Source organism: Capricornis sumatraensis, chromosome 8 (assembly GCF_032405125.1).
Source record: "Capricornis sumatraensis isolate serow.1 chromosome 8, serow.2, whole genome shotgun sequence".
Classification (NCBI taxonomy): Eukaryota; Metazoa; Chordata; class Mammalia; order Artiodactyla; family Bovidae; genus Capricornis; species Capricornis sumatraensis.
The window spans coordinates 104,238,377-104,251,134 of record NC_091076.1 but is presented as its reverse complement, the minus strand read 5'-3'; the positions used below and the strand labels follow the sequence as shown (position 1 = coordinate 104,251,134).

The 12,758-nt window shown below is 45.7% G+C and overlaps 1 protein-coding gene across 1 annotated transcript in view; it reads left to right on the top strand.

Annotated features, from left to right (window-relative positions):
• The window catches only part of SEC14L1 (SEC14 like lipid binding 1), a 47,673-nt gene that overhangs the window by 21,957 nt on the left and 12,958 nt on the right, over window positions 1-12,758 (top strand). The window contains exons 3-7 of the mRNA XM_068978940.1: window positions 8,795-8,944; window positions 9,066-9,197; window positions 10,433-10,561; window positions 11,251-11,485; window positions 12,391-12,500. Coding sequence (XP_068835041.1) covers window positions 8,795-8,944; window positions 9,066-9,197; window positions 10,433-10,561; window positions 11,251-11,485; window positions 12,391-12,500 — 756 coding nt within the window. The remainder of the gene's footprint in view (window positions 1-8,794; window positions 8,945-9,065; window positions 9,198-10,432; window positions 10,562-11,250; window positions 11,486-12,390; window positions 12,501-12,758) is intronic.

Genomic DNA, 12,758 nt, shown 5'->3' with positions numbered 1-12,758 from the left:
ATGTGTTGATGCAAAATCCCTCAGCGTTTCTTCCAGGGCCTGCCCGTCCCCCTCTGTTGTGTAGAGTAATACACGATGAAATGGCTCCTTTATCAAAAGTAAACAGAGCTGGTTAAATCACTGTGTGCTAACTGTGAGGGTAGGTGTTGGGAGAAAAGGATGTGTTCCTGGTTTAAAAAAAAATTGTCTAAAATATTTGTAGTTGCGAGCGTTTTGGTGCATTCTGTGTGTGAGCTGTGCTCTCACCATCTGTTCTTTCAGCCAGAATCGTGCCTCCCGCAGTCGTCACACAATCACATTTCAGTGAGAAGGCTCTAGCAAAGAAGTCAGCTTCCTTTGTTGGGTTGCATGAGTCTCTTAAATGCCCTTTCCTTGGACCTATGGCACCCTGGGTTGAACTGAAATCTTTCTCTGACTAAATACTACTTCTGGAAAAAGTGTGTTACTGGGATCATGGAATCTGAGGTTGTGTAGATGAATTCATAATTTAAGCTTCAGATATGTTTGATCTTAGAGGGAAATATGCAGGTCAGGAAGCAGCAGTTAGAACTGGACATGGAACAACAGACTGGTTCCAAATAGGAAAAAGAGTATGTCAAGGCTGTATGTTGTCACCCTGCTTATTTAACTTATATGCAGAGTACATTGTGAGAAACTCTGGGCTGGAAGAAACACAAGCTGGAATCAAGATTGCTAGGAGAAATACCGATAATCTCAGATACGCAGATGACACCACCCTTATGGCAAAAAGTGAAGAGGAACTAAAAAGCCTCTTGATGAAAGTAAAAGAGGAGAGTGAAAAAGTTAGCTTAAAGCTCAACATTCAGAAAACTAAGATCATGGCATCCAGTCCCATCACTTCATGGGAAATAGATAGGGGAACAGTGGAAACAGTGTCAGACTATTTTTTTGGGCTCCAGAGTCACTGCAGATGGTGATTGCAGCCATGAAATTAAAAGACGCTTACTCCTTGGAGGAAAAGTTATGACCAACCTAGATAGCATATTAAAAAGCAGAGATATTACTTTGCCAACAGAGGTCCGTCTAGTCAAGGCTATGGTTTTTCCAGTGGTCATGTTTGGATGTGAGTTGGACTGTGAAGAAAGCTGACCGCTGAAGAATTGATGCTTTTGAACTGTGGTGCTGGAGAAGACTCTTGCAAGTCCCTTGGACTGCAAGGAGATCCAACCAGTCCATCCTAAAGGAGACCAGTCCTGGGTGTTCATTGGAAGGACTGATACTGAGGCTGAAACTCCAATACTTTGGCCACCTCATGTGAAGAGTTGACTCATTGGAAAAGACTCTGATGCTAGGAGGGATTGGGAGCAGGAGGAGAAGGGGATGACCGAGGATGAGATGGCTGGATGGCATCACTGACTCAATGGACGTGAGTTTGAGTATACTCCGGGAGTTGGTGATGGGCAGGGAGGCCTGGCATGCCCCCTGGCGATTCATGGGGTCACAGAGAGTCAGATACAACTGAGCAACTGAACTGAACTGAACTGAGAGGGAAATAGCTTGGGGCAGATTAAACTTTTATATGTGTCCTTGTAGTTTTAGTATATTCATTATATTTTCTTGTTTGATCTTATTAGCAGGTTCCAGTCCTGTTGCTGTGACTTGATATATTGGTCCATCTGAAGACTGGGAATGGAGGGAAGTGACTTGGGATAAATAGAAAACTTACCTAATAGAGTTGTGTGTGCCATTTTACCATGGTTCGTTTGCTACTCTTGTACTGCTTTGAAGATAGCTAATCTGGTTGGGTTGTCAGTAAGTAATTGTACGAATGAAGTATGTTATGACTAACTGAATTATAACTTTTCCTTTCCTTCAAAGGGCACAGATATCCACAGATTTTGGTTTTGTTACTATCTTGTTAAGTATGAGCAGTTATTCACAAGTAGCATCTGATTTGGAACCTCAGTTTCCAGGTAGAGTGTGAGGGCCCACCCAGGGCTGAATTGTGACCGCACAGGGCCCCTGGGTTCCCTGGTTCATTGTCACTTTTCATATCTGCAGTTGGCTTAGAGGGACATCCTGCGTTTGAGTTACAGCCACAGACTCATGCAGCTTGGCTGACTTTTGGTTCTACTCCTGTTCCCCCCAACCCGGAATGTCCCCTTCTCTGCAGGTTACTTCTCTAAAGCTGCCCGCCCTTCAAGACCCCCTGCAGACTACTGCCTCCGAGAAGCCTCTGGAGCCACCTGGCCAGGGCGTTGTCAGCCCACCCCGTGTTGCTCGCCTCTTCTTGGGGGCCCCTGCTGCCTTGTGTACAGGCACATGTTCCTATGTCTCCCTCTTGTGTGTTCTCCAGAACCTTGGCATAGGGCTGCATATACAGGCCCTCTTTACATGTGTGTAATTTGAGAGGCAGAATTAATAGAAATATAACTCTGAGGGACTAGGGTCAATTTGTCACATTTTCTTGATGGGTTGTATATTTTTTTGAGCACCAGCAACCCGGGTTCAATCCTTGGGTCCAGAATATCCCCTAGAGTAGGAAACGGCAACCCACTTCCAGTATTCTTGCTCAGAAAATCCCATGGACAGAGGAGCCTGGTGTGCTGCAATCCACAGGGTTGCATAGAGTCAGACGCAGCTGAGCAACTAACAGTTCACTTCATGACTTCAATTTCTAAGAGAGTCTAAAGCGACAGTTAACTTTTTCACTCACTGATTCTTCCAGTGTAAACCCGACCTGTTTATGAAGGTCATGTCTGGTGCCATAGGATACCCAAGTTTCTCCATGGAAAGCAGCTGGCTTAGTTTGTTGGCTAAATTGAGTGTGAACAGAGTTCAATTTAAAGGTGGGTTCTTTAAATGGAATTTCTTTCAGATGGGTTTTCCTGGCAGAACGCAGTGTTAAGCTTATTAATTTACAGGTTGAAATGTCTTCACTGAAATATGGCTTTCTTTAGCACAGGACTAGCTTTTAGTATGTCACAGCTGCATGCAAAGGTTGGTTAAAAGCTGAAAGTACTGTTGCCAAGCTCCCAAATTGCAGGCTCAGAAATCCCTGTTGAAAGAGGAAGGGTGGGTGTCGGAAGGTAGGAGGGGAGCTGTCACCGAGAAGCAGCCCTGCTCCCAGAGGCGAGTGGAAAAGGCCGTAGGGCTGCGTTTACCGTCGAAACGACCGCTGTGTTAGAGAGAGGCAGCAAATGACTACAGTGGTTATTTTTCTTCCAAAAGTAATTTTTCCTTTTAAGAGGAAACATCAAAGAACATGCCTCTCCCTCTGAAGCAATTACTTCTGGAAGAGTTACTTTCCTTCAGCCTTTCTTGGTTTTTGTATTAGATAAATATTGAGTGTGATTAGGAAATGACTTGATAGTACTGCAGATAGTTGGCAAAAAAAAAAAAAAGCATTTGAAAGTTCCCTTGGCTCTTCTTTCTGATGCAGTGATTGGAACCTGGTGGTGGTTAAAACGTGGGGTTCTTCCTCACTTCTGAAGATTTCCTCCTGCAGAAATAAAATTGAAGGCCTGCAGGTGTGGGCTCTTTGTCCCAAACAGGGTTTTAAAAATAGGGTCACTTTGTAAAATCGGGATTTAGAAACCAGAAGCTTGAGTTCCCTGGGCCTGTGTCTCACCTCCGAGCGACAGCAAGCCGCCAGGGGAGGCGGCCCCGTGGGAGGAGGGCCCCCTGGACTGCACACCTGGCCTCTGCCTTGGGCTGGGGCTGTGGGCGCACCTGACCTCGTAAACAGTTTCATGGGTAAAATGTGACAGTGTTGCACTTAGTTATGTGCAGAGGCACCGTTGGTTTTCATGTGAATTTTCCCTGTTAATATTTTCCCCAAATTTCTATTTTGAAAAATTTCTATTAAAAAAGTTGATAAAGGGTAGTGAGTACCTGTACACATTTCACCTAAACTAACACATTTGTTTTCCTTTGTTCTTTCCCACACATACACCATTTTTTTCTCCTGTAGAACCACTTGAAAGTAAGCTGTATATATCTTAACACTTTTGCCCTCAATACTGAAGAATAGATGTTCTCCTATGTAACTGTCATTATCACAACTGAGAAATCAGACACTGATAGAATAATACTCGTTAATATGCAATTAATACTATTAATGTGGTCACATTTCCTTAACTATTTCCTAGAGCGTTGTTTATTCCACTCCAGGAGCCAGGGCAGCATTGCATTCGATAATCCTGTCTCTTCAGTTGTCTTAATTCCAGACACTCCCCTGCTTGCTTTGTTCATCAAGACATTGACAGTTTTCCTTTTTTCAAATTTTTGGCCACTCCCATGGTATATGGGATGTTGGTTCCCTGACCAGAGATTGAACCCACACCCTGCATTGGAGGGCGGAGTCTTAAGCACTGGACTCACCAGGGAAATGGACAGTTTTTCTCTTTTAAAGGTCTGACTGTCGTTCAGAATCTTCCACAGGTCAGGTCTGCCTTGTTGCTCCTCCTGATTAGCTTCAGGTCGCCGTTTGCATCATGCAGACCCATGCCTGTGTGTGCTTCCATTGCATCCCACAGATTGTCAGGTTGGTCCCAGACAGTCATTTGGAAAAGGCGGTGTCTTCTAGATCTTTCCATGACAGTGGTTCTCTTGTGCCTGTGTCACTCACAACCAGCAGGATCACACTTTGAGGCTGTGGTGTCTTCCATCAACTCCCTTTCTGTAGAATCCCTTGATGATCCTTGCTTGAGTCTGTTATTATAAATTGATGGTTGCAGAATGTGGTTTTTCTAATTATGTCATTCCTTCTGTGATTATTGGATGATCTTTTTCTGTTAAATTTCCTTCCCTGCCCGTTTTTCTTGAGTATTTCTATATGGTTTATAATGCTTTATCACCTTTTTTCTTTCTGGTGCTCCAGTTGTCCGAGGATTGATAAGGGGAACCCATTCGGGCAGGTTCCCCATCAGTCACTGAGCACTTTCTTGGTTTCTGGTAAGAAATGCTTCAGACTCACCGTGACCTTTATTTGCTCCAGACTTGTAATCAGCCTCTTCTCCGAGGAGCACAGCTTCATTTTTAGTAGGGAGTGGTATTTGGAAAACAGGAACTGGATGCCAAGTGTGCTTATTGCGGCTGAGGTGTCGTATCTTCCAGGCCCTTCCAGATAGAGCTAGAACGTAAATGCTTTTAATAAAATATTTTAATAGAATTAGAATGCTTCTAATTTTCAGAGGCTTCAGAAACTTTATAGGTTTTGGTTTGTGCTGAAAAGCTAGGGTGGTGGTGGTTTAGTCACTAAGTCGTGTCCTACTCTTTGCCACCCCATGGACCGTAGTCCGCTCGGCTCCTCTGTCCATGGGATTTATTTCCCAGGCAAGAATACTGCTGATATCCTGAGCAATTTCAGAGACTAAAATTTTGCCAGCTTCTTTCAGTCTTCCTTTCCCTTAATCCTCTAGAAAGTTAGAGTTTTCTGTGCTAACAGTACACAAAATTCAATAGCCTCACATATCTCCTAAAGGTAAGCCAGGGTAAGTGAGCACAGAAACACAAAGCTGGATCCATGGATTTATTTAGGAAGCTCTTATTCCGTATTTCAGAAAATGTTTATTGAACAGTGACTCTGTTTCAGACATTGAGTAAGGTCCTTCTGGATAATCAAAGAGAAGTAGGACTTGGTCTCTGCCCTGTAGCCGAGTGGAGGGAGGAGGCCAGATGCTTAGTAACCACTTTCCACACGGACCGAGCTTTGGAGAGGAACGTGCCGCTTCTTGTGCTAGTGGCTCTTTGGCTGGGACACCTCAGACACCGTCTGGCTGGGGCATACCGAGGTGAAAATGGATGTCTCAGCGAATACGAGTCCATGTGGAGGGATAGATTTACAGGGAATGGAAAGTTTTTTCTCTTTTAAATTCAGGGCTAGCTTGTGTGGGTAATGCCTTATGCTGACCACTCTATTTCAGGAATTTAAAGGATGTTGTGGGTATTTTGCAAATGATATAACAGGTACTTAAGTGGTAGAGGACCAAGTTTAGGTTGCTTCTTGCCCAAGCACTTACTCTACCCTTTATGTCACTTAAGAAGAACTGTTTTCTTTTTGAAGCCCTTGTGCTCTCAGTTTCTTGACATGTCATAGTGCTGAAATGTACAAAGCCTTTTTTTTTAATGTAGGAAAATTTAGAAGTCAGTTTAGACAATGTTAGTGTGTAGAACAAAGGATACTCAGCGTTTTTTTTCTCTAGAGTTGTGTGTGCAATGCCTAATACTAACAAATTTTAGGGCCTCATTGAGGCCTAAATTATCTGAGGTATGATCTCAGCAGTTGAATAAACTTCTTAAATGTTGTTTATTATAAAAGGCATGAAGAGAATTTTCCTGTGATTTATATCCCACACTAGCAGTTACGGGATTCAGAATATATTTGAATGAAGGGGAGTAGATAAGTATGAAGAATGTATTTTCAAGTCCCAAAGTAAAAACGTTTAAAAAGCAAATACAGTTGGTCACCATGTGAGTTCTGCCTCCCTTCCAGACCATCTGGTCACATGGTGGCATCCGCTCCTTTCCCACGAGGAGGGCAGCTCCAGGAAGGCAGGGCCTTCTGTTGGTCCTGGTCCCCCCCCCCCAAACACACACACACACACACACATACATGCACCCACCCTGGGGGCCCGGCCATGTGGTTGGTGCTGAGCAAGAGCGTGACAGTCGCGGTGTCACAGTGCAGGTCACCAGTTCCCTCCTCTGCTGGCTGTGGGTCCCTGCTCACCCCGAGGTTTCCTCAAAGTCCCACTCCTGGGTTCTCTGTCCTGAAAATGCTCTCCCCTCATCACTGACCATGCACAGACCTTTCCACGCTAGGGCCCAGTGTTCATGCCTCCTCTCCCTTGAAGCCTTCTGGAGCCTCCACCCCTCCAAGCTGTTAACTCTTTTCTCCTTGCGCCCTTAGAGTGCTTGCCTATTCTTAGGACACTTGTGTGTGTTTCCCTGACTCCATTTCCCGAACGGTCTGCTTCCTCTTCCCCTCCCTCGCTTGTTGCCTAGCTTGGTGCCTTGTAAATAACGTGGACAGCAGGAGTGCGGCATACATGTTTCAGACTGGGGAACCTTGATAATGTGATGGAGAGAAGATGAGACACATACAGAAAACCAAGTCACTTGGAATGAGATGGTCCTGAGCACCCTGGGTGGGGGAGCTGCCCAGTTGCGCTGGTGTTTCTTGGGGTCTCTTGGGACCACTTGTGGAACTTGTCCAGGAAGGCCGACTTTTTAGCATGATGGTGCTCCGAAACTGCTCCCACTGTTTCAGAGGTAAAGTCAGGGCAGTGTGTGCCGCTTCCACACTGATTAATCTTTTCAGCACGGTAAGGTTCTTCCTCAGATCTGTGCTTGGTTGTCATTAGTTTTCAGGTGGGATGTCTCGGTTCCCCCGTCCTGTTTCTCCTGCAGCCTCAGAGGGGAGTGGCATCTGTCGGTCACCTCAGTGCCTGTCCTTATGGGGAGCAGAGCTGAGAGGCGAGCCCCGGGCTTCCTTTTTCAGGTGTCTTCTCACCGCCGTGTCCTGGGGTTTCCTGCTCATCCACACCTGCGAGCCACTGGATGGCTTCAATTATCTTCAGATCAGAAATCCTCATGTATGGCTACGGAGCAAACCAAATCTGGTGCCTATGTGCATTTTCTAAAAGTTTGGACAAATTATATAGCAAATCTTGTTTCTTTTAAGTTTTTGTATTTTGAAATAATGATAGATTTATAGGATATTAATAGCATATTATTCCCAGGAAATATTATGGAGCGATTCCACATGTTCTTGACTCACTTTCCCCCCGATAGTAACATCCAAAAAGACTGTCAGTCAGCATCACAACCAATATGATGGTTCAGCATCACATCCAGGATATCAACACAATACAGTCAAGAGACAGAGCGTCTCCCAAGGTTCCCCTCCTGCTACCGTATTACAGTCACACCCACTCCCCTCTCGCCCCCTGGCAACCACTAACCTGTTCTCCATTTCTGTAAGTTTGTCATTTCAAGAATGTTACAGGGACTTCCCTGGTGTCCAGTGGTTAGGACTCTGTGCTTCCACTACCGGGGGCCCACATTTCACGTTTGATCCCTGGTCCTGGAACTCAGATCCTAGAAGCTGCATGAGGCAGTAAAACAATAAATTTCTAAAACAATGTTACAAACACATTTAAGTTCATAATCCATTTTGAGATAGTTTTTATAAGTATGGGGTTCATCAGGTTCCTTTTTTTTTCCCTATGGATGTGTAATTTCTCCAATAATATTTGTGAAAAGGCCATCCTTCTTCCACTGAGTTGCTTTAGCAGCTTTGTTGGGGGAACACCAGTTGGGGGCACATTTGTGTGGGTCAGTCTGTGGCTCCCTGCTCCGCCCACGGAGCTCTGTGTCTTTCCCTCCACCCGTGCATACAGTCTGGATTCCTGTAGCCGCAGAACAAGGATTCATACTGAGATGGGAAGGGGAGCTTCCGAACATAATCTTCTTTTTCAAAATTGCTTTAGCTATTTTCGTTCTTTTGCCATTCAGTGTAAGTTTTAAAGTCCTCTTGTCCATAAGATGCAAAAGAAAATCTTGCTGGGATTTTAAAGGAATTATGTTAAACCTCTCTGTCCATATGGGGAGAATTGACATCTTTACTGTGTTGAGTCTTCCAATCCATGCACACAGAATGTCTTTTTCTTTTTTCAAATAATGAAAGTTTAAGGTGTAAAGATGAAGGTAGCTGTGATGTAACTGTTGTTATGTATGAAGAGATGCCTTTATTCCAGGGAGACCATCAATGCCAGACTGCCAGGCTATATCTTTGTTCAATTCCTTTTTTTCAAAATTGTATTCACAGGCCTATGAAAGGAGGTTCCCTACGTGTCCTTTGATTCCAATGTTTGTGGACAGTGACACTGTGAATGAATTCAGGAGTGAAGATGGGGCTATTCACGTTATAGAAAGGCGCTGCAAGCTGGATATAGATGCTCCTCGGCTGCTAAAAAAGGTAACTGGAAAGGACACCTTAAAAGGCAATCCCCCCAAAACCAAAATGAATTTGTGCTTATTGCTTCTGTTGGTTGCCCTTGGGTGTTATTCATTAACCCTTTTTTCTTTCTGTTTTGAAGATTGCAGGAGTTGATTACGTTTATTTTATCCAGAAAAACTCACTGAACTCTCGGGAACGTACTTTGCACATTGAGGCCCATAACGAAACGTTTTCTAATCGGGTCATCATTAACGAGCACTGCTGCTACAGCGTGAGTAGCTGCGCCCGGCGGAGGTGGAAGGTGGGGGCATGGTCTTCTGAGAGCCGTCCAGCCCTTGCGTTAGGCAGTGTGTGTCTTTGTCTGAGAGGGCAGTTCTCCCTCACACAAAGTTACTGGTTTCTGATGTGTGGGATCAGCAGGGTGGCAGCTGGGGTGTCCTGCAGAATGGACTACATTGTTGTGGCAGTTAAGGTGGCCAAGTGATGCCCTGGTTTGTTCTTTAATATGAATACGCCACATCATTTCAGGCCCACGCTAACACTTTTGAAATGTGTGTCCCTCTGAGATTGGATCTGAGTGCGTTTATCTGCCTCCTGTCTTCCCTGCTCACCACCCAGAGCAAGAACTTCTCTGACCAGAGTAATGGAAGAACCCAGTAGGTCTCTCGCTTCCACCCTCACCTTCCTATAATGGATCCTTGACACTGAATCCAGAGTGATCCTTTTAAAGTGTGTCAGACCACGTCATGCTTTCTCAGGGCTCGGAGCTCTGCAGGGTCTGCAGTTCACTCAGAGGAAAAACCCACAAGCCTCACAGTGGCTCACAAGGCCCTACATTTTCTCTTCCTCTCTCCTCTGTGTCCTGCCTGCCTCGTGCGCAGGCCCGCCCGCTGTCTCATGGTCTCTGATCACGTCAGCGTGCTTCCCAAAGGGCCCCTGGTCTCTCTGCTCCCTCTGCCCCCAGACCTCCGCTCGAGGCCCATCCTTACCTCCTGCAGGCTTCGCTTAGGTCTGCCTTTCTCGACAAAGCCAGCCCTGAGCGCCCTGTTTAATTCTGTGAACTGCCCTCCCGTCCTTTTAACCCTGCTGCCAACTTTGTTGTTTCCAATAGCGCTTCTCTTCCAGCATTGAAGTAACTTCTTAGCTATTGTGTTTATGGCCAGCTGCCAGTCGTCTTCTGCGAGACTGTAACCTTCACAAGGCAGGGATCTTGGTTTTGTTTGTGATAGAGAACACTACTCGATAAATATGGTGAATGAATGACACTACCAAGCATGAAAATAAAGCTCTCCTTTTAATAGTCATCTTTAGAATATTTTAAAAATATTAGGTGAGCCTTTTCATAATTCTGAACCTCTCTGTAATTTTTCCCTCTGCTGTTTTCATGATAATAACATTGTTAGTAAAATAAGTGTTTTTTCTTCCCCTTGGTACCAGTGAACTGAGGAGCAAATAATATTCTCAGTTGTCAGTATAATTAATGAAAATACTTTCTTTTACCTGCAGGTTCACCCTGAAAATGAAGACTGGACCTGTTTTGAACAGTCAGCAAGTTTAGATATTAAATCTTTCTTTGGTTTTGAAAGTACAGTAGAAAAAATTGCAATGAAACAATATACCAGCAACATTAAAAAAGTGAGTGTCCCTTGGGATTTTATGGAGAGGAGTGGGCAGGAGTCTCTTGAGATGGTCCAAGCTGGTCCCTTCAGGAGGCTGGGGGTGGGTTAGTCAGGGGTCCCGGTGAGTGAAAGGGGAGGGTGAGGGCCGCAGACCGCGCTGGTTGCTGGTGGAGGTCAGGGGCGAGTGTGCAGCCACTGGCTGAGGCGCTTCCTACTCGGAACTGCAGGGAGAGGTGGGGACCAGAGTCCAGGGCCCACTGGGGGAGGCCTCTCGGGTCCCAGGCCTTGGGAGGTGAGGTGCCTCTTCCCTGGAAGAAGCTTCCTTCTTGTTTTCCTGCTGCTGCTCATCAGCGTGGCATTTTGGTGTCAAATCACATGGGATTAGGGGGTGCTTTCCCAAGGCTTGTTCTCAGAGGTGCTGGAAAGCATTTGGATTGAGACACAAAGCACATACTGTGCACAGGGTGGTAGACCAGTGCTTGTGACTAGTTCCATAAAAATGCCATCTGAGACACGGTTTCCTAGACCTCTAGAGAAGGGGAAGTAAAATGGGGGGAAAAAACCCACGAAAGCATTTGGCTTTTCTTTTTCCTATTTGTTCCGTAGTCACTCAGTTTTCATCATGGTTTTCAAAACCCATGAGGAGTGAGTAACTTGAAAGCTCAGTGTAATAGTCCTAACCTCAAAACTGGCTTTGCTCCCAAGGGCAAGGAAATCATCGAGTACTACCTTCGTCAATTAGAGGAAGAAGGCATCACATTTGTGCCCCGCTGGACTCCACCTGCCGCCGCCCCCTCTTTGGAGACGTCCTTGTCCTGCAAGAAACCAGCAGCATCACTGACTGTCGTCGTGCCTGACCCCATGCTCAAGGAAGGGCTGAGCAGTGAGCCCCTCAGCACCCCGAGCGGGGCACCTGAGCCCACAGCAGGGACCCCGGACGGTGAGTCTGCAAGGGGCCTCATTCTAAGGGCAAGACTCCAGGCTGACCTGGAACCCTTGCCTCTTGGGACACATAGCTATGACACAAACAAAAAATGGATATTGTCACTGTCCCCTTGCCTCTGGCTTACATAACACATTCATTTTATTTTTGTCTTAGAATGAAGAAACAAGAGTTTTTTTTAAATGATCAGGAAGGGGTTAACACAGTTATATCATCAGCATACCCATTTTCAGCTTCCTAGATGCCAGGCACTCTTCTGAGCACTTTGTGAATGTTTGCTTGTTTAGTAATAGTCCCTTTTAGGTAAGAAATGCTTTTGTCTTTGTTTTATAACTGAGTTAATAACTAAGGCTCAGAGGAACCAAATGACTTTCATGGAGAGACACAGCTGTAGGTGGCAGGCTCCACGCCTTTCTTGTGTGTCTCACCACCCACACACAGAGACACACACACACACACACACCCTTTTTGATTGCTCAGTGTCATGCCCATTGTAAAGTAAGACAGTACAAGAAAATCCTGCCCTCAGAAGTTCTGTTGAATCATTGGCATTTATTTTTTCCTGCCTTCTCTGTGGCTCAGCTTTGCCCTCTGAATTAAATATTAAATATCGATAACAGCCGTGATATCATGAATAGAGTTGATACTTGGCAAATAGAGGTAACCTGGTGGCAGTTGGGTGTGTCTTGGAATGCCCACATTACCGTGTGGCTTTGTAGTGCCTGGGTTTAAAGACAGCCACTGGGGGTCCCTTTGGTGGCTGGTTAGAGTCCACCGTCCCCCATGGGTCATTTATCGCTTAGACTCCAGGACCACATGGGAACGTCACTGAGTGGTGCAGTTTGGAAGCCTTCAAGCCCCAGTGTTCTTACTGTTAAGAACGTCCGTAATTTATATTCCAGACAAACTAGATGCAGATTACATCAAGAGATACCTGGGTGACCTGACCCCGCTGCAGGAGAGCTGCCTGATCCGGCTTCGCCAGTGGCTCCAGGAGACCCACAAGGGCAAAGTGAGCATCTGCTTGAGTGTGCATCCGTGCATGTGTGCATCCACGCACATGTGCAGGGGTGCCGTTGTTCAACCTCGGATGCCTGGTCCTGTTCGAGTGACTCGCAGTCAATGTGCCCGATGGCCGTAGGTGGGAATGTCCCTTCAGTCAAAGAGGCAGTGGATCTGTGACCCCGTGTGCGGCATCTGAGTCCTTCGTAGCAAGTTAGGACGCCCTGCTGTGTATGAATAGCTGTGTATTTGTAGATGTTACAGAGAA